The sequence below is a fragment of the Gastrolobium bilobum genome, unplaced genomic scaffold (assembly GCF_033153095.1).
Source record: "Gastrolobium bilobum isolate Gb01-03AN ecotype WA unplaced genomic scaffold, APGP_CSIRO_Gbil_v1 utg1951, whole genome shotgun sequence".
NCBI classification, from domain to species: Eukaryota; Viridiplantae; Streptophyta; class Magnoliopsida; order Fabales; family Fabaceae; genus Gastrolobium; species Gastrolobium bilobum.
In genome coordinates this window covers 261,912-289,071 of record NW_026898281.1, presented here as the reverse complement: position 1 = coordinate 289,071, position 27,160 = coordinate 261,912, and the positions used below count along the sequence as shown (strand labels likewise).

The 27,160-nt window shown below is 32.5% G+C and overlaps 4 protein-coding genes across 5 annotated transcripts; 3 read left to right on the top strand and 1 right to left on the bottom strand.

The window, feature by feature from the left end:
* The first annotated feature begins 8,467 nt into the window (after positions 1–8,467).
* Positions 8,468–8,812, top strand: LOC133314467 (uncharacterized). The gene has a single exon (XM_061515948.1). The coding sequence runs from the start codon at positions 8,468–8,470 to the stop codon at positions 8,810–8,812; it is 345 nt and encodes a 114-aa protein (XP_061371932.1).
* Positions 8,813–11,858: 3,046 nt separating this feature from the next.
* Positions 11,859–16,139, top strand: LOC133314481 (uncharacterized). Its single transcript, XM_061515964.1, has 6 exons — positions 11,859–12,237; positions 12,435–12,549; positions 12,705–12,763; positions 12,859–14,619; positions 14,922–15,048; positions 15,237–16,139. The coding sequence occupies exons 2-6, from the start codon at positions 12,447–12,449 to the stop codon at positions 15,908–15,910; spliced, it is 2,724 nt and encodes a 907-aa protein (XP_061371948.1). The 5' UTR covers positions 11,859–12,237; positions 12,435–12,446; the 3' UTR covers positions 15,911–16,139.
* A 1,703-nt stretch (positions 16,140–17,842) lies between these two features.
* On the top strand, positions 17,843–18,922 carry LOC133314466 (uncharacterized). Its single transcript, XM_061515947.1, has one exon. It carries the CDS (start codon positions 17,843–17,845, stop codon positions 18,920–18,922), a length of 1,080 nt encoding a protein of 359 aa, XP_061371931.1.
* Positions 18,923–23,016: 4,094 nt separating this feature from the next.
* LOC133314459 (probable protein disulfide-isomerase A6) lies at positions 23,017–27,111 on the bottom strand. 2 transcript variants are annotated; one of them, XM_061515940.1, is made up of 11 exons: positions 26,846–27,111; positions 26,631–26,715; positions 26,429–26,526; positions 26,228–26,283; positions 25,461–25,578; positions 25,315–25,342; positions 25,104–25,195; positions 24,849–25,005; positions 24,610–24,734; positions 24,341–24,440; positions 23,017–23,386 (listed from the first exon to the last, which is right to left on the bottom strand). In XM_061515940.1, exons 1-11 carry the CDS (start codon positions 27,007–27,009, stop codon positions 23,321–23,323), a joined length of 1,089 nt encoding a protein of 362 aa, XP_061371924.1. In that variant the 5' UTR covers positions 27,010–27,111; the 3' UTR covers positions 23,017–23,320. The 2 variants fall into 2 exon arrangements, with proteins under 2 accessions (XP_061371924.1, XP_061371925.1); XM_061515941.1 differs by having other exon boundaries at positions 24,341–24,404; positions 24,652–24,734.
* Positions 27,112–27,160: the final 49 nt, after the last annotated feature.

The following is a 27,160-nucleotide window of genomic DNA, read 5'->3' as shown; positions in this document are numbered from 1 at the left end:
ACTACTAGGTACATTTGAACAGGAGCTTGAATGTGACAGGTACTTTCAAATGTAGAATATACTCAAAACTAGCTTAAATAAACAGAAAACAATCCTTCTTAACACCATATCATAAAGATAATAGATTCTTTCATTTCTTACCACTCTTCGTATGAAAATTTCCAAGTAGGAATCGCGGTCATTCAACCACAGTGCGTTTATTACATTTCTAATGCCACTGCACAATGAAACACAAAATAAAATTTAGAGCTCACAGTCCAAAAAACGCCAAAATAAGTATAAAAATAACAAATACCTGATTGATGCTTGTTTGGTATCACCACGGCTCCGTTTGGACTCCTGAATTGGAATTTTACCACTGCCTTCATGCTCCTTGTGAGATTGACGATTTGATACCATCCAAAAAATTACAAAGAAAATGAACAACCCTCTCTTCTCTGAACTCCCAATGATATAACTCAACTAAGTGGTTAGAACTAAGATGAACTCAAGCAAAAACGACCCTACATATATATATATATACACACACACAGAAAACGGTGCGTTGACCAAATGCAGGAAGAAGCGAGGAAGCCTCCTCATTCAACTGCAGTTCACTAACAGAACACGTTAATTCTAGAAAGTCAAGCTTTGTATTTTCACTGAGAATTCTCAGAAATTACTAACACTTGTTTATCAAAATAAAAAAATTGGTTACCATAAATATCTTGAATGACTACCACCGAAAGTGTTGAGATATATAGTCTCACATTGTATGTGCAACTAATGTGGAGTTTATAAGACCTTGGACACTTCCGCTAACACTTTTGTGTGGTGTATCTCAATATTCTTTACATGGTATTAGAGCCTCATATTCCGGGTTTAATCTTCACCGCTCTCCACTTTCTCTTATGAAATTTCTTTCTTCCGATAGAAATTTCTTTCTTTTGAATGGTGTATCCCAAGTTGGAAAGTCTTACAAGGGATCTCTAAACTCAAAAATTCAAGATAAGTACTAACTAAACGCGTCTTATTGCAAATGAAGACAACAACATTGATACGCCTAATTATGATGAACATGGAAAATTAGAGACAGAAAGGGATAGGCCGGCAGTTATTTGGGATGTGACCAACGGATTTCCAAACAAAACATGCACACACTTTCTTTTCCCTACTAGCAGACACGCTTACAAATGACAATGTTTTTCTCCAAGTACGCGTTTAGAGGACACGTACTACAAATGATGACTGAGAATGCCTACACTAACCGAAGCATTTTTACCCCCAATCTTTAATGGGTACAAAAGTTTTGTCAAACGTCGATTCAACCAAAAACTTAATAGTTTTTGGTTACTTCTAACACGTAATCGCACAAGAGACTTTTATCATAAAAGTCCACTCAAAAGTAAATAATACACAGGTTCACTTATTTGTATTAGAAAACTTTTTAAAATTTAATTAATTAAATAAAAACAGTGAGGATTGAACTTACAAATATATGCATGCAATTTGATCGCATATTTGTCAAAGGTGAATGAAGTTAAATTAGAAATACAAATATATATCGAGACTATGATATCATGTAAAACGTTAACTCAATCCAAAAACTTAAACTATTAGATGAAACTATATTAATAATTTTTATAGGTCTCTAACCATTTGCAATTCAATTATTAAGGCATAGTTAACATTAAAAAAAAAAAATTCCCAAAACACAGCTATATTTCAACTGAAATTTTGGCCTTGGGCTCACAATACTATTATCGAGTATGAACAAAATAACACCTTTGAGATGAAATAAATTAAACACTGATTCAGTTTCAGTCTCCGCATTTGGAATGAATTTTTAGTGAAACGGTGGTATTATAGCTATATATTCTAGGATATATATCAGGGTTTTAAAACCCCGTCACACCCTGGAATCAACCCCACCGGATCATGAAAAGAGAAAAAAATAACTTTAATATTTTTTTATTTTATTTTATATAACGATAAGAATTAAACACATAACTTAATACAAAGTACCTAAACCCCTTATTACTAGACCAATCTTAGTGGCTAACTTTAATATTATAATTATATACTCCTCGAAATATATAATTTTTTTTTATTACAATAGGAATTGAACAGTACACACACCACACCATAAGCGGATCTAGGTGTATGAGAAGGGGGGCAAGTGTCCACCCTTAAAATATGATTTAAAAATACAAAAATACCCTTCTCTTAAAATTTAAATTTTTCCAATTCAATTTTGGAGTAGGATATTGTAACGGGAGAGGTTATAGTTACTACCTCTTTTTCTTACTACCTGTTACTACTAAATCGTAACCGTTGATTTCCGTCAATCTAACGGTTATAATTTATTGGGTCATTCTTATTAATTAATTATTAATTTTCATTAAATTATAACCGTTAGATTGACGAAAATCAACAGTTACGATTTAGTAGTAACAAGTAGTAAAAAAGAGAGGTAGTAATTATAACCTTCCCCTATTGTAACAACCAATTAAGGTTATTACCAATGTTACTACCAATTAATTTCACAGTTAGATCGATTATGTTGATCCAACGGTTATATTTATTTCTATCTTTGTATAGTTATGATTCTCCATATTTAATATTTTATATTTATTTTCACCTTTGTATAGTTATAATTTTTCATATTTAATGCTTTTACATTAAATATGGGGATCATAACCATACAAAGATGGAAATAAATATACTCGTTGGATCAACATAATCGATCTAATGGTGGTAAAATTGATTAGTAGTAACCCTAATTGGTTGTTACGATATCCTACTCCTTTAATTTCCCTCGTTCTATTTTATTTTCCCGTGAGTTTTTTTTTTCTCCTCCACCTTCATTATCCAAACCTAACAGCAGAGAGCTCTATTCCAGACCCATCGTGTGCATCTACATACTGATTAATCTCCTCTCAAACCTCAATTTCTGTTATTGGAAGTTGGAACATTTGCTTCTTCCTCATCATCGGTCCAGTTGAGTTGCAATCCGTCCAGATCTAGATCTAAACCAGACCCAACCAGTCGGCAGCTGCTCGCAAGTCGCATTCAAGACCAGATCCAGATCTATATGTACTTAAACTTTTGAGTGCCCACCCTTCATTAATTTCCTGGATCCGCCACTGCACCACACAACACTACACACCCCCATTAGACTAACCCCTAGTGGTTTGAGTATATAATTATAATGGAAAAAGTGTTTGTCATTTTAAATGACAGAAAGTTATGTCATTTTAAGAGAGATACAGACACAGAAAATTTGAATTTTAAATTAAAAAAATCACCCACTTTCTCTCTTCCATGTTTTTCATTTTTCTGTGTCTATCTCTCTCTTAAAATGGCATAACTTATGTCATTTAAAATGACAAACACCAAACCCAATTATAATATGCCAGTTGCACTACAAATTTTGTTTCCCCATTTGAATTTTTCTGTACAAAAAAGTCAAGGAAATGGGTTTTTTTTTTTCTTTTTTTGTGTTGAGGTGGGGTTGATATAATCAACATGCACGACAGCACGAGGGTTGAACAACCTAACTCAACAGGCTAGGGTGAGGAATGCACGGCCGTGGGATGCTAGGGTGCACATATTTTTCCACAAATTAATTTCCAAGAAATTCTTTTGCTGCAGTTAGGAACTTTCCCACACACATAATATTTTCTATATATAAATTTGTTGAAAATTTCAAAGTCCATATCATCTAGTTTTATTTAGAAATCAAAATTTACAAATTTATTTTGCGTAGTTCTCTACGACTCTCAGTTATGATATTTTGCGCATTAATAATAATCAAGTTCGTGTAGTATAGACATTTTCAGTGTTAGATATGATAGGTATCAGTGTCTCATAAAATTCTACATGTTTTTCCTCCGTTATCTTACTACTAATTCATAACCAACATCATCTATTCTAGAATGACTGCATATAGAAGTGTTAAAAAATTTAAAAGATATTTCTTTTTTTTCTTTTTTTGTAAATAAAGATATTTCTTAATAGTATGCTTATCTCTTAAAATATATTAGAGTGCCTTAAAAATCATGTATTAAGAATAATTTTCATATTTTATTATTTTTTTAGTTAATCAGGATTTGAAATCTAGAATAATATTTTGTCCTTTTGAACATATCATATCGTGATTATTTCAGAATCTCTATTGTTTCATTTCCTTATTTTCTATATAAATTCAAGTAATTTTAATATAGTATGATATTAAAATTCATTACCTACCTGGAGAATAGTTTTTGATTTCTATTGTGTTGAGCTTATGGTACTTGATTACCACGGTACCACCAAGCCCAGATTTTGTGTTTTTTATTTACTTTCGGTTAGGAGGGTTTGGAATTCGGATTGGATCGGTTTTGAAACAAAAATCATTCGATTTAATTTCTTCGGTTTGATCATTTAATCATCCATTTGGTTTGGATTTTATTTTATTTTAAATTTGATCTAATTTTATTGGGTTTGGATTGAATCGGTTTTTTGGTTTTTTGAAAATAGCTATATCAAAATAAAGTCATTCAAAATTATAAACCACTGAAAAATTCAAGCCTTCAAACTAAAATAAGTTTTAAAATGCATGAAGAATTAAAATAGATTAATAAATAGATTAAATTAAGTATCATATTGGCCAATAGTCAGCTTTTGTGGCTGAATTATGAGGTGTTCTCAAAGGTCTTCAATCTGCTTGGAATGAGGGTTGGAGATGCTATATTTTAGAAAGTGATTCAAGTTCAGTTATCACTTTGCTCACCAAAAACGGGAGAGCAGCTCGAGAGTCCCGGCTGGTGGCTCGCATTCGAGCATGATTACGGAAAGATTGGGATGTTCAGCTTATTCATATCTACAGAGAAAGTAATAGCTGTGCAGATTGGCTATCTAAATATCCACTGGACCATGTAATGGAGAATAATCTGTGTATTTTTAGTTCCCATCCCTTTGGTATTTTGCCATTGTATTTGGCTGATTTTTCTTTGGTCTGTATTTTCGTAACGTTGTTTTGACTTAAGTGTTTCTTTTGGGGGGTTTTCTCATTTATGCTTACCAAAAAACAGATTAATAAATAATAAATAACTGAAATAAGATAGTTTGCTATCAATAAAATCCAAGATTTCAAGTCTATAAAATAATAAGGTTCCAAGTCAAAATCTTTCAAAAATAATAAATATATAATATATTGGATCGATTTTCACCAACTACATCAAAAACTGATCCAACCCAATTAAAATATGCAAAAAAATTGATTTTTAATTTTTCAATTTTCAATTTTTTAGTTTGGTCACTGCGGTTTGGATCGGTTGATGACCACTTCTACTTTCGATCTCTCCTTTTTCTTTTATTTTTATGATGATTGATATTTCGTAATATCATAATTGTATATTAGAATAATTTAAAATATATTAGATGATTTCTTACAAAATAATTTTATATATTTTATTATTTAAGAGTTAATATGTTATTTTTTGAACATGCTATGTAATTTTACACACAAAAAATATTATTTAGAAACTCTTGTTTCATCTTTTTCATCTTTACTCAACTCGAGTGAAGAATTTAAGAGATTTAAATAGATAGTGAGAGAAACAAAATTATAAAAAAAATTATTTTGTGTATAATGACATGATCATATGATATTCATAATAATATTAAATTCTTAATACTAAATAAAAAAAATATCTTCATACCTAAAATACTTTTAAATATATTTTTTTTTTGGTGAAAAAATATTTTTAAAATAGGGCAGATTAACTTATACAAGCAGAACAATTAAAGATCTTACATCCAATCTAGCTGTTAATTAAGTGCCTAAATTAAAATAATTAAATATAAATGAATTAACGGCAATTGCACTGGTATTAATTGATCATGTCTATTAAAAGATAATAATATTATTATAAAATATCTCATGTGCTAACAGAAAAATATTGCAATGATGTGTATAAAAAAAAAATATTGCAACGATCTACTTTAAAAAAAGATATTGCAATAGATCTCTTATATATATGAGAAATTATTCTCTCATTTTATATGAAATAACTATCTCATGCTATTTTCATATGAAAAGTTGTGTCACTACTTTTTATTCAATGGGTGATGGATTCCACCACATCATATATCTATGGTAGGAGATACTTATCTCCAATAACACGAGATATGTATATATAAGTGAGTAAATTCTCTTTAGCATAAAGTGACTCCATAATTGTTATTATATATGCAGAAGAATAGAGTAGAGACCCTTATTATTATTCCCTAGTCAAGCTTGCTCGTGATTGGATGTCAAGGGCGTGACGCGAACTGTGAAAGATAACCACGTGGCTAACTTGGCTTGCAATCAATGCATATGACTGGCTGCCTGTGCCAATGCACACTTAAAAAACGTCAAGAGTAATTGTCGGTGACTCGGCCGTTAAATAATTTATTAATGTAAACAAAAACGGTTTATGACAAAAGATATTCGTATAAATTTGTCGCCTTCAGTTTGGTGATGAGAATTAATGTTTAGAGCCAAAAGTAAATATGAAATCACTTTTTGGATGTAGACTACCGAATTAATTTTACGCTCTTCGCGACGATGGAGATAAGTAGTGGAGACACCCATGAAAAAATAAAAAAAAAATTGTAGTAAAATGTGCCCCATTTTACGTACATTTGGTTAGCATAATTTATTTCGACCTTTCCAAAATCCCTCACCCGGGCCATAATGACAACAGTTTCAGAATATGCGCGAGAGAAACGGTTAATATGAATCTTTCGTTACAAAGTTTAAGGGTGTGATGTTTCTCATATTGAATGTGATAAAATTATTTTTTATACATATAAAAAAATACATTTAGTTCATGTAGAGTCATATAAAGAGAAAAGAGAAAAAAAATAATGAGCTCCATATATTCTTATATATATATATATAAGAGAGATGATTTTATCTTTTATAGCATATGAGACATTAAATCCACAGTTTAAACAAGGTAAATTGCAGAAAAGAGCGTAAAAGTATATAAAAAATAGAATTTAATTATGCGAAAAAAATTACGTTATTATCTAATAATACACTATCAGTCAAAAGTTTTAATATTGCTAAATTTATTCAATAATATAATAATATGTTATTAAATAATATTTTATTTTATTTTGTATTAGCAATATATATATATATATATATATATATATATATATATGAGACAGGATCCTTTGACACCGGTGTCAAAAAAAAAGTTTGACACCTCATCTGAGAGCCGTTAGATTAAAAAAAATCAACGATTCTGATTTGTAAGCATGTGACACCATTGATTTTTTTTAATCTAACGGCTCTCAGATGAGGTGTCAAACTTTTTCTTTGACACCGGTGTCAAAGGATCCTGCCTCTATATATATATATATATATATATATATATTTTATATTTATACTTCAAAAGTTAAAAATGTTAATATAATATAATTCGGCCACAATTATTCTCGTAACCAGCACTCGAGTAATTAATTGTCGCATTTCTCTGTGAGATTAATACAACTTTCGTTAGATTACCAAAAAAAAAATACAACTTTCGTTAGTTCAAATATCAATTATCTACCGAGCATTGTAACGTGTGCCTGTCACCCAAGTGGGGGTAATAAAGTAGTGGGAGATATTTGATACTGAAAAAAAAAAATATATCAATTATTTGTATAACTTTTTATTTTTAATAATTTTTGTTAACATGCATGTGTATAAAAACATTAGAATTGTTATTATTTAAATTTATGAAGGCAAATAAAAAAAAGTCATGTGAGGTTGCAAGTCTTATTTATATATATATATCATTAAGTTAGTACTAATGTTGTGGGTCGGGGGCAACGTTCAAATCGAATAATCTATAGCTATTTCAAGCCAAAATTTATAACTAATATATTATATAATAATAATTTCGAATTATGCAAGCGAGTCCAGAAAGGACTTAAAAAAAGGTATAAGCATGTTGATGGAATTCCAAGTTATTTATTTGAATTTTTATGAAGTATATAAGCATTAAGAAAACATCTCAAATATATAAATATTCCTTTAAAAAAAAGTGGTAACAGTTGTAAACGTGGCAGTTGCGGACAGGCTAATATGTTATAGTCTTCTAGAATTAGTTGATCGAGGGTGGGTTTAAGTTAAGAGCCAAATTTAACTTGCGGCTATTACGGCAAAATAGGTTGAAACACAAAATAAAACATGGCATGTTGTTGGTCATGAGTTGTATGTCCCCTTCCACTCTTATTCCAGGTTAAGAACATGTCTCTCCCTTTAACCTCTCTATTTCATTCTTCTCCTTAAATTCTAGCATTTTGGAGACCTTCAATTTCAATTATCTCTATCTTCCTCTCTCTCTCCCTTAAACCAAGTCAGGTAAAAGGGAGAGAGAAGAAGAAGAGCTAGTTGAACACCGAAAAGGTTTTTAAGAAAAGAGGTGAGGTGAGGTGTTCATCATCCATCACCTTAAGGAAAATGGAAGAGCTCCAATACCAATACGGTCGATCCTCCAATGGAGCTAGCACCAACCCATATGATGTGAAAGTGAGAAGCATGAACGACAACAAAATGTGGGTAAGCAACAATAACACGACCTCTTCATCTTGGTATTCTTACGAGGCACCTAAAGAACGTTACGTAACGACGAAGGTGACAAAGTCAAAGAAAACAGACTCGTGGTGGAATAACCCTGAGAGGAAGAGAAAGCGAAGAGTGGCAAAATACAAGCTTTACACATCCGAAGGTAAATTCAAGCAATCTGTGAAGAATGGATTTCGCTGGTTAAAGATCAAATGCTTCAAGTTCGTAACCAATTTCTAGTGCAATGCAATGAATGGAATATGACATCATCTTTATCTTTTATATTTATATGTTTACTATATTAAGAGATATATGATGATGGCAATCGTAGAAATCATGATTAATTGTATACGTTCGTTCTTGCTTGCATGTCTTCTTTTTGTAGCATTTCCCCCAAACTTTCTTGGATTAGTTCTACCATTTTTTTTTATTCATCTGATCTTTTTTCTTCCATCAATGATCGGTGATCGCATAAACCTGATATATATAATGACCTGGGATCGATGTCCATGTTTTTTGATAGCGAAATCCTAAACGCATTTGCAGCAGTAATTTTTATCTTTTTTTCACGTGGCGTGTGTGGTGCAGAATGTAAATAAATAATAATAAAAAAACGTTTAGCCTTATAAATAATTCAAGATAAAAAAAATTAATCTCACTATATATTTAAATTTAAAACAAATGGATTTAAAATTTTAAATAAATAGATCTTGTAAATCTCAAAGTGTATTAGTTAATATAATCCGAAGTAATTTTTTATTAAAATATACTCAACTAAAAAGTTATAAGAATATTATCTTACCAGAAAAGTTAGGGTTAAGTTATTCTATCAACCTTTTCTTATGCTTACTTTACCAACAATTCTCTATTATTGTAAGATCAAAATATTAAGAGGAGAGAAAAATAATAAAAGTTAGTTGATATTTTGATGTAATAGTGTTGGATAGTAATAAATAAAATAAACAGAAAAAAAAATATGTAAAATAATATATCCAAAAAATTATAAGCAATAACAAGCTATGAGTGGTTATATTATGTATCTTTCTCATATGTGTTATCAATTATCATACTAATAATATCTTATAATTTTCTTTTGGCAAAGTGTGCATTAACAATAACATACTAATAATATCTTATCCTATTTCATATTTAAAGTTAGTACTTTTGAAGTTATTTCTTTAAAGGTAATATTGAGAGTAAAACCTCATTCTCCTAAGTTTATTCTTTTACATGTAAAGTTGGTATTTTAAAGTTATTTCTTTTAAAAGTTGTGAATGTGTCATTACTCTCTTCAAATATTTTCTTATTAATCTTTTGTATTCTTTTGATTTATCTTCTATCTTTGAGTTTGTAAAGTTGATAAATGTATTAATATTAGTTATGAGAACGATTTAAAATCAAGCTTAGAGAACTACCTTTGGTACCAAATGAATATTACAAAATATGTAATCTTTTTCCTCAATGATTGAATGATTATGAAGTGATTAACCCACAAGGGGATCAGAATAACTATACTTATATCCGTCATACAGAACCCAGTAAATTTGTGCGCTCACAGAATTGAGCATTAGTCATTCAGTTAAAGATTACACGTTTCTTTATATGTTTGTATCTAAAATCCACAAAAGTTAGGGTATGTTTGAATGAAGAACCCACAAAGGTCTGGGCTTATATTTATTATTATTCATGATATTATTTTCTTATTATAAACATGTTTTTGAGAAAATAATATTTTTCACTAAAGAGACTGGATTAATTATAGTTTGAAAATCGTAATATTATTGAAATTTTTCTAACATGTGTTTATATTTATGCTAACTTTTCCATAAAGTAAGCAAGCCAGTATATGTAGCGTTGGAGTTGGATAAACTATATGATTAAAACTTTTGAAGATAGTTCAGAGTTCAGTAGAATGATTGGTAGAGTGGAAATTTTTTTTTTAGATGATGATGATGTAATATAGACTACTTCAGATGTATCAGAGAATTTGATTTCAATCTAATATATAATTAAATTTAAGTGTATTTTATTTAATATAATTTAAGAAGTAATTTAATTTTATTATTACGCTGTACTTAATACTATGCAATATTAACGTACCGATAGATAACATGGTGTTAAAATAAGGCTCCTTTAACTAATAATGGCAACATAGTGACATCGGAAACGAAGCCATGGGTTCCAAATTGAAGGAAACTCACCGAAAAAGCAAAATATAATATACAAATAGCGGCATATATATAGTTGATGCGTGGTAATATGGCATGGAATAACCAATTTGTTGAAATAAAATTGTTGATCTAGTGGAAATCTAATTAGATATCAGGATTTAATTTATTCAAAAGGTAATAACTTCAAATATTGAGTTCTACAATTTAATTTATGTCACATTTTCTTAAATGTCACGCAAATAGTATTTTTTATTTGACTGTCACATGTTTAGATTTACTATCCTTCATAGCAAACTTGGTTAGGTTATGTGACATATTCTCATTAGTGTATCAAGTTCGCTACCAGTCATAGCGAACTTTGTCACCTATAATTTTATGCTACTTGTACATTTTGCAAAAAAAAAAAAAAAACTAACTTAACTAAATTCATTATGACTGTTAACGAATTTGGCAAACTAATTGAAATGTATCACGTGATCTAACCAAGTTTGCTATAGTTGGTAACAAATTTACACACATAACATTACTGTTCGTGTGATATTTAGACAAATTTTTCTAAATAACGTGACAATAATTTTATCACTGCTCCGAATATAAAGATATACAAATCCAAAATTGGATTATTTTGATGAAACAAGTGAGCAAACAGAAGGATTAATTTTGATTTCCGATCGTATAGGTTTGGATTCAATGTGCACAAATGCACATTTATGTATTTCTATCATTAGTCTCTCTCTCGCTCTCTCTCTCTCTTTGTCATTAGTAATCCTATCTTTGCATAGAAGGCACTCTACCAACTGTTTTGTTGACTTGAATAGCACATGGCAGAGTTCTAGTGAACATAGATTAATTATGCAATATGAATCTAATCTAAGATTTTTATAATCATAAAGGTGCAATTATAAGAGTATAGTGACATAACATTGCAACGCAATCCCATATAGTCCTAGTCTCCTAGATACTTTTTTCTGGTAACTATTTTAAAGAATGATTATTCAAAATAATAATAGTAAAAATAAATCAAATTAGTTGTAGTTTATCAAAAATAAACCTATGTGTACCCTCTATTTGTTTATTTTTAATTTGAATCCGAAAACCATACCCCTCCACAGTCCCACACACGACCTCACCCCTCTCTCTCTCTCTCTGGTCATTTTCAATCGCTGATTTTTCTTTCCCTCTCTTACTTGTGTCGTGTCTCACTCTCACACTGAAGTCACAGATCTTTTCTCCGTTCCTCGCTTTGATTAGTTTCGTGGACAAATTGAGAGGCATTTTTAAAAGGGTGAATGAGCAAGGGAAGGGTTTTGTTTTGTTGTGTTGTGTTGTGTTGTGTTGCCCTTTTAAAAAATTCAAAATTTATTTGGATTGGTAGATGATTACTGATAATAAAGCGTATGCATTGCCTGCAATTGTGATTGCTGATTCTCGTGATTTTTGCAACAAGGACTCTTGAAGTTTGAAATTGGGGTTCTGAAGGATCTCTCATTTCAGGTAAGATTTCAATTAACTATTTTCTATTGTATTTTCAGGTCCGCTAGTTTCATTCAAAATGTTATTTGATTTGGAGATGAGAGATTTGGGTTCTGGAGTTGAGAGAACCTAATTGTCAAAAAATGTTTCCTTTCACCACACAACACTACACTCTGTATGTTGTTCATGTGGAATCTTGCGTTGTTTAACTGTGTTAGGAAAAACGAGAAATGGGGATGGAGAAAAAACGTTCCAAGGGAAGCTTCCTCAGCTTGTTTGATTGGAATGCCAAATCTCGAAAGAAGTTGGTTTGGAACAATCCTACCTTACCTGGTAATATTAATAACGTGCTGTCTCTCATGTTCGTTTTTATTGTTGTTGTTTGCTTGCCATGTCCATATATTGAATATTCTTCTTCAATGCTTTTGTCGCACTCTCCTGTTAGTCTAATGTGCCTATTCTAAATGTTTCCGCCACATTAACTGTAGAGGCTTCAAAGCAAGGAAAAGAAAATGTGGAGAACTTGCCCAAGTCGCAGCTCAATAGGGTGTGCATTTGTTCCACTTTTTGCAGTCTGCTTGTTATTTGTTGTAATTTTTACATTTTGTTAATTTTTTTCGTTGATTATTGCAATTGTTTCAGGTAAAGGTGGATGAAAATGGTGCTAGTTCAAGTAATATTGCAAGTTGTGATTTTAATTCCACCCTCTCAATTTGTAGTGATGAAGGATGTGGGAATAAAGCCCCTGGGTTAGTAGCGAGACTAATGGGTTTGGATTCATTGCCAGCTTCGGCAGTCACTGACCTCTCCTGCACTTTGTTGAATGGCTCTAACTCTCATGGAGCTCCTCATCCTCATGAGGGTGCTCTTCATTCAATGGATGACGTGCGCCATGTGGAATACATAAACAAGGCACCTAAGCTGGAGAAGTCTTCTTTGGGTGCCATGGAATCTAGGGCACAGAAAGTGGAAAACCGGCCAATAAAGAGATTCCAAACTGAAATGTTGCCTCCAAAGTCAGCTAAACCCATTCCAGTTACTCACAATAAACTCTTGTCTCCTATCAAGAGTCCTGGTTTTCAGACACCAAAGAATGCAGCAGATATAATGGAGGCAGCTGCTAAGATAATTGAGGCAAGCCCTCGGCCATATATGAAGAATAGAATGTCTTCAGTTGGGCCCTCATCTGTTCCCTTGAGAATTATTGATTTGAAAGAGAGATTGGAAGCTGCACACTATGCATCCATGCCTGAAAAGCTCATGGATCCAAGCACTGCCAACCCTGCAAATGGCAAGTCTAGTGAGACGAGCAGTAATTTGTATAAATGTACTTCAGCATTCAAGAGTTCAAGAGATTCAGAAAAAAATAGTTCTTGTCATCTAGCCAGTAATGGAAAATCAGTTTCACTTGCAATACAAGCCAAAACCAATGTTCAGAGCCAAGTTACATTGTCTTCAAATGTTAATAGGAAATATATGAAGCAGAAAGAACAGAACGGGATGAAGTCAAACCAGTTCTTGAGGAGCCAGAAACCAAGTACACACCAAGCCATGCAGCAGAGAACTTGCACAAGCCGGAAAAGCAATGTTCTTGCGCAGAATAATCAAAAGCAAAATGGAGGGACCACCAAAGGTAAATCTACTTCAAAAATAGATTCCAATAAGCCAACAACACAAGCTTCGTCTTCAGAAAATTCTTCTGGAATAAGGAAGGCGTCAAACAAGGGTGCTGTAAATGCCAATATTCAGCCTAAAAGGTCAACCACTAGGGCAACTGATAACAAAAATGAGTTTCCAGCATCCAAAACAGAGAGTATTTCCCGGAAGAAAAAGTATATCAGCAGAGGTGTTCATGAGGCAAGAGGTCCTGATAATGCAGTTAATAATTTTGAAAGCAAGTCCATAAAATGCAATATTACAACTGATGGAAGTATTGATCAGGATGCATTTAACATGAAAGAAAGCAAGGATGTTATCTCATTTACTTTTACATCTCCCTTGAGGAGAAGCTTGCCTGAGTCACCATCCTCTACTGAGCAAGTGATGGGAACGAGAAATAAAATTGGTGTTCATTCTCTTGGGCAAAGTGATAACTTTTATCCCAAAAAATTATCATTATCTCCTATGATAGACAGTGATGCTTTAAGTGTCCTGTTGGAGAAAAAGTTGCAAGAATTGACATCTAGAATTAACTTACCTCAATGTACCCTGGCCACAGAGGGCTCTTCTGCTGGTTTGAGATCTAGTTTGCAAGACAAAGTTTCCAGTATGGTAAGCACCACTTCTAGGGAACAAGACCAAAGCTTTCACCCTGACCTGTTCAGTGATAAACTGGATAGCATGCATGAGTATCGTTGCTGTTCAAGTGATGATCCAGTGCTTAATATGAATCAGCAACTGCAGGTATCTCATTTCTTTTATGTTTTCAGCTTCTTCTATTATGATTTTCATTTCAATTATTAATTATTGAAATATCTTCCTACTAACTTTCTGCCATCAATTAATAAAGAGAATATGTTGAAGGGTTTAGGTTAAGAAAAGGAATGTTGAGGATGCAAACTACAAATTTCTGAGATTTGGTTTAAATGTTCCACACATCATTTACAGAATTAGATTTTACAAATTAGGTTATTTTCAATTTTCGATAATCTTTGAACTGAGAAGAACCATATGCTTATTATCTTAGTACTTAATCACTTGTGCAGACATCAGATGTAATGGAAGATCCTTGCTGTAGCAGCAACAGTGCAAGTGGAAATGATCTAGCTGTTACAGTTTCTGAAACTTCTTTTGTCAGTGAAAGTTACTTGAATAGTGAAGACAGTTCATATGGTAATGTTTTAGTTTTTATCTTTTCACTGCTGATGAGCATAATTTGTTCAGATCCAAAAGCAAAATCTCACAACTTGTCTAGCTTTTACCTTCATAATAGAAATTGAATCAAGGAGTCAAAGAACCAGAAGGCTTTCTTGTTATTATTATTTTTTCTGTAATGCCTATCAGTGCTTCCTCTTTTTCAGGCAGCAGATTTGATTCTTCCATGCAAGATGAAGAAATATCTAATTTTTCCCAGATAAATGAATCTGTATCACTTGAAAATGAGGTGAAATGGCCAGAGCTAAGCTCTTCCACATTGGTGGGGGGAAATGTGGTCAAACAATTAAGCGGAATTTCAAATTTGGTAGATTTTAAAAGATTAAGGAACATGGAACTTGAATATGTACAGGATATACTTAGCAATGCAGAGTTTATGGCTGAAGAATTTGTCATGGGTCACGCTAATACGGTCATAATGCCAAATCTCTTTGATCTGTTGGAGAATCAGAGTAATGGAACAGAAAACTATGGAGAAGAGTACTCCAAGGTTGAAAGGAAGGTTTTATTTGACATTGTAAGCGAGTGCCTGGAGTTGAGATGTAGGAAAGCTTTTGTTGGAAGGTGCAAAGCATGGACTAGATGGGTGACATCAGTTCAGAGGAAGAGCTGGTTGGCAGAGGAATTGTACAAGGAGATGCTGGCTTTTAAAAGCATGGAAGAGGTAATGGTAGATGAGCTTGTCAGCAAGGACATGAGCACTGGATGCGGTAGATGGCTTGACTTTGACGTTGAAGCATTTGAAGAGGGTTTAGAGGTTGAGCAGGACATACTAGATTATATGATTAATGAATTGGTTTTTGATTTGTTGCTTGTTTAACCCTTTGGTGGCTTCCAAATTTTTCCAATATATATATTATGTAATGGGTATGAAGAAAATGATCCATACCATTAAAATTCTTAAAAAGAAAAGGGGGGAAGTGTCCCGTGGAATAGTAGAGTTCCTGTTAAGGAACTTATTTATATGATTAGTATAGTTGTTGCATTGGAAAATTTATATGTCGAACGTTAATGAATTTCCCCGTTGAATTGCTAGTCTGCGTCAATCATCGATCCTTTCCGCTACTGAAGACGTCTTGTTTTTCAGTGAGAATAGCTTCGATGGAAAATTTGAATCGTGAGTTATTGTTGTGGTCACTGGCCATTATTCGTTGTAGGGCGTGAAGTTATTGTTGACAACCAACTCCTTTGAATGCCACAAGTTTAAACGTTTCTTTTGTCTGAATATTTAATATTCCTTACACTCCTCCTCCACACCTTTTGTGAATTGTGGAAGAACTATTTCTCTTTATATGTTCAACATACAGGCTAATCAAAATGGGGTCAACAAACCAATGTATCATGTTTCCAATGTAGTGATGGGCTCAAAGCCCACTTCAAACTTCATTAACAATATTAAGCTTATGAAGGCTAAGATTATTTTGTTCGAAAATGATTTGGGGTGATCACATTCACGGGTCTAGTAGATTGGTGAAGCCTTTGATTTTCATTCGATCTCATTTGATTTTCATTTTTATTTATAAGTAAATACGAAAGAATTTTTTTCTCTACAAGAAAAAAGATTAATAAACCAGCAAAACTATTCTTTAGCTTTTATGAAAAGATTTAAGTGTTGGCGTAAATACTAGTTTATACAAAATAAAAATTCAATAATAACTCACTCTTGTTTCATATTCATATTCTACGAAATATATATAAAACTCCAGGTATCAAACATTGAAAAGTTTTTTTCTTTTCTCTTTATTACTTATCTCATTTATATTTAACATTTCAAAATAAAAAACAGTTTTAAGTTAGAAGTGGGGAAATTTATTAGCTAACTATAATATTTTCCCTAATATGCTTGTATTGAATTTTTCGTCCTATTGATATGTGATTTGGACAAGATTCTTCGAATTTTATAACTAATGATCTTCCGGTTACTAATAAGTAAATTTATCGTTGCTCTAAGACTGAAAATTTAATAAAATCTTTACTCCTATTTTTTTTTAAAAAAGAACTAAATTATCAAAAATACATGATTTGTGATCTTTATTATTTTAAATTTATTTTATAATTAAAAATTGAACTAAATTTACATAAATATGAATTTCTTTGTCCATTTTGATGGACTTATCATTACATTTATTATATATATATATATATATATATATATATATTTTATATAAATAAGATTCAAGTTTTTAATAATAAAAATTATAATAAAGAAAAAATTCATGTTTAGGAATATATATAATAATTCATAATTTATAATTATCTATAAAATTTATAATTTGTTTACCAAAAAAAAATAAAAATTATAATTTGATGTATTTTGATAATTTCATTTAAATTTATAATTTGATGTATTTTGATTAATTTATTTATATATATTTTTATAAGATTAAATTATTCGAAGAAAATAATAATAAAAATAATTAAATTTTAAAATAATTTCATTAAAATTTATGTTTATTTAATTTATTAATATATTTATTGAATAAAAAATAGTTCAAATTATTGTATAATAATATAACAAAATTTATATTTAATTATAATAAAAATACTGAGTTCGACGCCATTCCAAGTTCCAACTAACAACATTTTTATAATAATTTTGTACTAAAAAAGTAAAAGCAGAGCGCCGAACTCAACTTCAATCGTTTGTTAACGCTCTTGTTATATTTATTTATGTATCTATCTATGTTGTTATTTGTTTGTTTTTTCGCAGTCAGTTGTTTGTTGCAGTTCTCTTCTCGGGAATAGCAGAATAATGGAACTCCAAACTCCAAGCAATAATGGCCATAACACAAACCAAGATCTTCCCAAACCCAACAATGGCGAAGCCCTTCATCCTCATCACTCTTTCTTCGAACACAACGACAGCGCATGTTCCACTCCTTACGTCAGCGCCCCTTCCAGTCCCACTCCCATCACCGGCTTCTTCTACAGTGCTCCGGCGAGTCCAATGCACTTCGCCATAACCGCCGGTTCATCTCAGTCTTCTTCTCTGCCTCCTGCTAACGAGTTTGAATTCTCGGCGCGCTTCGGCTCGACCGGGTTTAACAGTTCCGGTTCGATGAGCTCGGCTGATGAGTTATTCTTGAACGGTCAGATCCGGCCCATGAAGCTTTCGACCCATTTGGAGCGGCCACAGGTACTTGCTCCCTTGCTGGATCTGCACGAAGAAGAAGAAGAAGAAGAAGTTGAATCGTCGCATGTGGTACGAGGTAGAGATCTGAGGTTGCGTGATAAGTCACTGCGCAGAAGAACAAGATCTTTGTCGCCTCTGAGAAACACACCTTCAGAGTGGACAGAGAACGAGGATGTAACCTTAAGGGATGATGAAAATACGAACAAGAAGGGTTGTTCCTCGGAGAATAAAGAAGGGGACAGTATGTGTTTGGAGACATCTCCAACTCCTTCGGTTTCAGCTTCTTCTTCGAGGTCTTCTTCAGCTGGAAGGAGTTCAAAGAGATGGGTTTTCTTGAAGGATTTTCTCAGAAGCAAAAGCGAAGGAAGGAGTAACAACAAGTTCTGGTCCACCATTTCCTTCTCTCCAACCAAGGATAAGAAAAATCAGGGAAATGGGTCTTCTGGGATCCCAAAATCCAAGGGAAATTCCCAAGCTTTCTCGAAGAAGGTTACCGGCAAGCCAACCAACGGCGTCGGAAAGAGACGGGTGCCGCCGTCGCCGCATGAGTTGCATTATAAAGTGAACAGAGCTCAAGCAGAGGAGCTGAGAAAGAAGACTTTTTTGCCTTATAAGCAGGGTCTGTTTGGGTTTAGTTCCAAGGGTTATGGTGCTGTGAGTGGCTTTGCTAGAGCGTTAAACCCTGTCTCCTCCAGATAAAATGTTCTATTGGGGTTTTTTTTCATAAAAAAAATTGTATAGATCGATTATTAATATCACTATCATTTCTTCATTTTGGAATCGTTTAGAGTAGATTAGTTTGGAAACTTTGAGATCCCACATGTATCAATTGTTGAAGAAGGGGATAGTATCCTCCATTCCACGAGAGGCTTCTTCTTTCCCCCATCGTCCTTGTATAAGCCGATAAACTATGTGCAATGTATTATGTTTACTCGCAGCATTTTACTATTTACACTTGCTGTGCAGTAACTCTATTTTATATTCACACTTGTCTTTCTTAGTTCTAGGTCTGAAACTTGATGCGTTCGATCCAACTCCACGGTTAATCTTAGGGATTAATATTTTTTATTATAAGAAATAATTTTATCTTTTAAATATAAAATTTGTGTGGGATCATATTAAGAAAAATAAAAATAAAATAAGTTCTATATATTTTTATATATATAAAAGATAAAATTATTTTTTAAAACATGATAATCTTCTCTGTTTAGAATGGTACCCTCTAACAGCCTCCTCAGTTTTTCTCCCTTTTTCTGTCTAAATCCATTTGTCGTGGTTAAATCAGGCCTAAGCAACGTCATCATTGGTTAGTATGTTTACAGCTTGTACTACCGATATATAATATACACAAGGGGGATAGAGAATTGCATCATACTACAAAGTTGTATCATTAAATTCATGTAAAGGGATTCCCAATAATAAAAAAAAGGGGGGGACGGTTTCAGAATCCACGTGGTGTGGGGAGCCCTATGAGGTGGTTTAGGCCCCAGAGTAACAGTGTAAACACAACTCAGTTGCATATGGCAAATAGATGAGATGACCCCAGTTTGCTCCTTGTCTAATTGCCTATCCTAATACTTGCTTTGGAGGGCCATAAGGTGTTTACATTTATTATTATATAATTATACCATCATGATTGTTGATACATCATATTGGATTTAGTTAAAAGAGTTTTGCTAACATATATGCGACAAGGTGCCTCTTGAGATGTGGACATAAAGTAGATTGAGATTATTTGATATTGACTCACCTATCAGTACATTACAAGTTGGAAAGGAACCCATAAGAGATGCTCTGTATATTCTTTTGGCTGCTTTTATATGTGTCTTTTAAATGTGAGTTTTATAAGAGATATGTTGTAGGAAAAGTGATTGTGTAATATTATAGAGATTCGTTTTACGTGTCATAGTTTTTTTTTTTTTTTTTTTTTTTTTGCTTTAAAAAGTGCGAGCTCCACAAAATATTGTGTGTGTAGGAAAGTTTTTCTGATCATGTTAAAGGACAAACTAAAACCCCTTTAATAATATTATACTGTATACTGCCCTCTCACTTTTGCCCAGTACTAGTACTATTGATTATTAAAAGGATTTCCGAGGAGTTGTTAGTTGTTAATATACCTGGCGGAAAATGTTCAAAATTTAGCCAAAAACTGAGGTATGAAAGTCAATGAGGCCACCGCTCCTTGATAAGCCGGTGGCATTTGTATTTTAGCTTTTTATTTTTATTTTTAATACAACGAAAAATTAAACACATAATATAAATTGTTCAAATCTCTCAAATACTAGACCAATTCTAATTGTTTATATTTTAGCTGCTTCAAAACCTGAAAGTTACAGCAAAATCACGCCCCGTTCTCTCGACTCCAGTTTTATTATTTAACAATTTGGAGTTACGTCCCAATTTCTATGTTATCTCAGGAATCAATGGTAGTAAAATAAGAGGCCGTTTTTAAGGAAACCCGCCAAAATAAATAAATAAATTGGAGACTTTTGTTTCTTTTTTTCTTTGGGGTACTAAATTACGGAACAGTGACCATTTTGTCACCGTTGACAAAAAAATTTATCAGACTGTCACGCAAACAGTAAATTTTGTCAAAATGTCACGTGACATATTTCGCTATACTGTGTAGCGAAATATGTGTGCAAATAATTCGCTACACAGAGCAGCGAAATATGTCACGTCAGAACCAAAAATGCCACGTGTCAAACATGGAAAATTTCGCTATACAAGGAATTAACAATTTGGATTTTCTATATAAATTGTTAATTCCTTCTATAAATCTTTTACACCAAAATCCAAATGATTCTCTGATTGGTATACATTATTCAAAAATGCAACTTTTTCGGTTGTGTAGCGAAATTCTCTCTATTTGACACGTGATATTTTTAGTTATGTGCATTTTAACGTGACATATTTCGTTACACTGTGTAGCAAATTATTTGTACACATATTTCGCTACACAATGTAGCAAAATATGCCACGTGATATTTTGACAAAATTTATTATTGACGTAGTAGTCTGATATTTTTTTTTTTTTGCCAATAATAACACTTTGTTAATTGTTCCACTAAGTTACTAACTAGCTCTAGGGTTTAGACTTTAGAGGAGTGTTTAAGTATTGAGAGAGGGATGTTTAAATTTCTTACCTTTCTTAGTACCTAAACACTGTTCATCATTTTGACGCTTCCGTTCAATCACCTGCGTACTTTACCTGTTCCTAGGATTCCTTTTCCTTCGTGCCAATTTCTTGTTCTTTTTGCCCTCTTTTTATTTTTTTTAATATTGACATAATATTTGCCACTTGTTTGTTTGGTCGAAACTTTTTTTTTTAGTACACTGGTCGAAACCTTTTAACTCAAGGGGAAGAAAAAAGAAAAAAAAAATGGATCCTTAATGGCTTCACTATGCATTTAAAAATAAAATTTTACTTAAAAAAATAATAAAAGAGAATAAAAAATTGTAAAACATAAAATCATAACATAATAATAAAAATAGTTTTATAAGAGTTATGTTGTAGGAAAAATGATTGTGTAATGTTATAGAGATTCGTTTTGCGTGCTGTAGTTTTTTTTTTTTTTTTTTTCAAAAAGTGTGGGCTTCACAAAATATTCGGTGTGTAAGAAACTTTGTTGTGTCATGTTAAATGATAAATGCAAATCTCTAAATAAAAATTATAAAAACGTAAAAACATTTAAAATATTAATAAAAATTTTTGATAAAAAAATAATATAAAAATATAATAATAAATAGAGATTTTAACTTTTAACTCCAAAAAAAAAAAGAGATTTTAACTTTTATAACTATGGGAAGAGAATATGAGTGTCGCCAAACTCAACGCAAACCTCTATGCATTAGAGTCAGGATTATGGTAACAGGTAACTCTTTTTGTCTGTTTGCTATTCCGGGAAAGTGTAGTGTGATCTTCAATTCAATCACATCAGATTACTCGCAAAGGTGCTCATTCGTGCTTGTGGGCCTTGTTGAAACGGCACTAAAATGGGGTAACCTACCATTTCTGAATTCTAATTGGTATGAGTTGGATTTTGCCAAATTGATGACCTTTTCTTCTTTTCCTCTTTCTCCCCACCCTACCACCAAGCCAGGGCACAGGGCACAGGTAATTGCAGGCCCTGGACCATCTTGCAGTACACGTAATTGTACCTATAATCACTATTTGTGCAATTAACAGACAATAATGAAGATAATGGGGCAACAGAAATTAGAGAATTGAGCTTGAAAACAAAGAGACAGAGAGAAAATGAATTTCAGCAATTTAGAAATGTCAAATTGTTTCCTTTTATTTTTATTTATGACTAAATTTTTCCAGTTTATGCAACCAACATATAAGTTGAATAAGAAATTTGTTGGAACTTCTGAAATACAGTGAAAATGGGAAAAACAAAATTTTATATAAAATGTTGTCTTTATTATTAGTGATAGAGCGTTGAGACGAAAACTCTTAACTATGTATATCTTATAGTCAATATGCATTAGAAGGGTTTAATGGAAATTCTATAAGCTCCTTTCACCTCTTAGGAAAGAAAACTGCTCTTCAAACCTTGTCTCGTAAATCATAGCGGCAATGATAATTTCTTACATGAATAACGATCTTGTGCAACAAATATAATTTGGGAAACTGCATTCAGACACCAGACGAAAAAGTTGCTAGTTATGTCTTTATGGGCTTTGCATTGAGCGTGTTCTGTTCTGGTTCGGACATAAACAGATACAGCTTCTTGTACGTGCGAGATTATGATTGTAGGCCGGCAAGGACAGTCACAATCAGAGGATCGAAAACCAGCTAAACTTTTAACACTGCATTGCTTGCAAGTTGCAACCAAAACAGCTCAATGAAAAAGTAACAGTAAAAGGAAAAAAAAAAAAAAAAACTACAATGATCTCCATATTAAACCTGAACCTGATGTCATCCTAATTGGTTTGTATATGATTTCTCAGATGAACGTCTATCTTTTGCTTTAATTTTTAGGACCTAATACATGACAAGTGCAAAAAATGTGCGTAAAAGACATATCTCAGGAATTACAAATTATATCTCCCCGCAGAATTGAAAGCAATGACTCTTCTAACACCATAAGATCAAGCAAAGGTAGATAAGATGTTCTTCTTGAGAGTGAATTCGTCTGCCTTTGCTGCGCTGATTGACTGCACCAAAAGACAGAAAAATTCAAGCATGTTCAAACAAGTAATCCAAATTGACGTCAAATATGATAGCTTTTTACGTGCCAGTTCAGTACAGAACATTTACAATTGAAAACTACTTCTGTAATTAAATCATCAGTGCTGCTTCCCATTGGCCAAACCTAATCATTTTTGCTAGTTGATTACTTAGAGTGTTAGGCATATCACCATCAGACTCTTTACTTAAACCTTCAATAAACAAGAATTACGAGAACAGTGCTACCATTTACATCGTCACAAGTAGTATGATACTTAGAGCTCCTAAACTTGACAATCAAAGAATATCTTCACTGTTAAAAAAGTGTAAGAAGCAGTTGAAAAAAAGAAAATGGAGTTCCGTTAAAAAGAACCCAACCCATACGTAGCAGGGGTTATTTATACAAAATGTTTATTATTGTGATATTTTTATTTAATAGATAAACATTTAGTGAATGTTTTAGTTGATTTTGCTTTAAGAAAAGCCTATACTCAATCTTAACATACTCAGAATATAAAGTTCGTAAGGAATGGCTTTGGTACAAAGCAGTTTGTTTAAAAAATTTGTTGAGTTGTAGAATGTTAATCCAAAAAATTCCTTATCTTGTTGCTATGCGGCAAATAATTTCTTGTTCAAGAGAACTTGAGAGGAAAAGCAGTGTATATATGCGCATGGCCATAAACTTATAAGGTTTAATCTGTGATTCGGTTTTTGAATATTTTTCAAAACGAAAATACTGAATTTAACCCAACTATTATTTCTCAGGTGGTTGCTTCATCTTTCAAATAATTTTCATGTCGGTGGACATAGGCCCACCCATCTCAAGAAGAGAAATAATGTCCAATTTGATAAGATGATATTCATGTTTCATATTCGATATTTTAATCGTATTATACACTGATATATTTATGATATTAAACATGAAAAATGGAATAAATTACCTTCTCAAGCATGCGCTCAAGACGTTGAATCTCATTCTTTGCATAGTCTGAACCCTTTTCCATACTGTTCTTAGCAAGTTTTAAGTAGAGGTTACCATATCTGGGAGAAACAAAAAGACACATCAAAGAAAACGAAAACAAAAACAAAAAAATATTCTTTTGTAGAAAAGAAAGACTTGTAGCAGAACATTTTGGGCTTCACAATAACCACAATTCAATATAAAAGTTATGTAAACCAGAACATAGCAGAACCATAAAATCATTCAAACCTGGCATCAGAGCCCTTAAGCTTTTTAACTTCATCCTCAAGCCGGGAAAAGACTGCCTTCTTTTCATTATTGTCAGCACTCACAAACTCCTTCACCAAGTCATCCAGAGATTCTATTATACCAGCCTACAGCAAGAATAATTAAGCCATTCAAATATAAATGTTAGCTAAACAATATAGCTAATAATAAAATATATCATTCTGGTTGTTTTATTAGTAAACATATATTGTTTAACTAACTTTAGAAGTAAGTTGTCCCTGCCCGTCACGGTTGGTGCCACATCTCTCATTAATGAAAGCTACAAAATCATTCAAATCACGACCACCATCATAATCTTCACCAGCTTTATTGCTCTTTGGGAAAAACTTCAATGTGGGATAACCACTAATACCATATCTGTATTGGCAAGCTTCACAAATTAGGCACACACACTTCAGAAATATGATACCAACCAAGTTTAATTAGAACACAAATAAAAATGTCACTGAACATACTTCTCTGCCAAATCCTTGTTCTTGTCAGCATCAACATTGGCTATAACTACTTTTTCCTCCAGTTTAAATGCTGCAGCAACCTTTTCATAAGTCTGCAGAAATATTTAAAGTTTTATCAGGATTGACCTTGATATAGACACAAGCAGGGGAAACTCATTAAGCTATAACTATAAGCTAAATTAGAAGTCTAAGGACCGGATAACATCCTTACAGGGGCAAGGGCCTTGCAGTGACCACACCTGGAAGACATAATCAAATTTATGAAGAAAAAATATTCAAAAAAAATTTGAAAAATGAAAAATATTTCACCATATGATAAGGTTTTGGAAGATCATCTGATGGTTAATCTATACTTACCATGGTGCATAGAACTCCACCAGAACATCTTTTGTTTCATCCAAGACAACCTCATCAAAGTTATCTGAGGAGAGAACTACCACACTGGATGGGATAGAAGCTAACTTCACATTGGTACCTACATTAACAAGACATTTGATACCAATGACAAAATCAACTGAATACTACGCTAACAAATGTTAAGTTGAGAAACACTCAAAATGCCATGTAGAACAAAGAATAGATGGCAAATTACCAATCCAGCAGGGTACAGTAGAGACACTGAAAAGGATGGCAATAAAAGAGGATAACAGCATGGGATGGTTATATTGTTAAGTATTCAGTACATTGACTCAAAAGTCAATGATAATGTTGGATAATAATTTCAAACAAAATCAATCAGAAATGCATGAATGTAACACAATCCATTTAGTCATAAATAGATGTGAAAGGATGACAGTAGCTTCCCCTGCAAGTGCATACCAACAAAGGAAAAAAAAACTTACGTTCAACATTCTTAAAAAAGCATTTGAAAGTACTATATTCCAGATATTGTAAACTTATTGATACTCTTCAGATCTCCTATACAATTAAAAAAAGAAATTCAAAATATGCTAAAGTTACAACCCCAAGATTAGCATACCAATCAACAAACTTGTTTTAAAACACAAATATTGACATCATGCAAATAAGCAGAAGAAGAGATTTTTATTTTTATTTTTTTAAAAAAAAGACAACTAACAACAGCAGAATTCAACAAATACCAAGAGACCAATTCTCATAAATACCTCCTTCAATGTTCACAAACGCAACAAGGGCTTCTGCAGTACGTGCACCTTCATACCTAAAGAAGGTAGAATTTTTTCAGATGTTAGTAACACAAGCAATGAAAAGCATCAAGTTCAGAACAGGAAAATTTCTGACATTTTCAATGGTAAAAATAAAATAAAATGAAGTTTGAAAGTGAAATAAATAGGCAAAGTTCTCACTTCTTTGGTTCTAGAGATCCCTTAGGAAACCACAGAATTGTAGGGTAACCAGAAACCCCATATTTACTGCAAAGGCTTTTATGAGCATCACAATCCACCTGCAGCCGTATGAAGTTCAAATTATTAACCAAAGATGGTCCCAATTATGATATCAGTAAAACTTAAAGATGAAAAATAATGAGAGACAGTGACAGTGATTAACCTTCCCAATCAAAATGGACTTGGTTTTTCTAAAACTTGTTCCAAGTGTTTCAAACTCTGGGGCAAGCCTTTTACAGTGTCCACACCTGACATGGAAAACACAAAATTTCTAAAGGAAAAGAAGACATCAAATTTTTATTGAGTTGAAATAGTCAAAACACATAAAGCGAAGCGCAGCATCAGATCAGAGAATTGAGATTTGTTATTATTACTTACCAGGGAGCATAAAACTCGACGAGAGCGCCGCGATCCTTGCCAACCTCATTTTCGAATGAATCCTCTGTGAGCACGACGACGACGTCGTCTGCTGAAACCGATGAGAGAAAAACCAGAGCCATGGCTCCCACACATAACATCATCCTCATCTTCGAGCTCAACATTGTTAGCTTAGCTTCGCTTCCAGTTCCTCGTCGATATTTCTAAAATCAAAATGGAAAACCGTTAAGGCCTGTCGATGTTATATATGAATTCATGCACCTCGCTTCCTCTGATCACACTGTCTGTTCCTCTTTGCTGTTATATATGAATTCT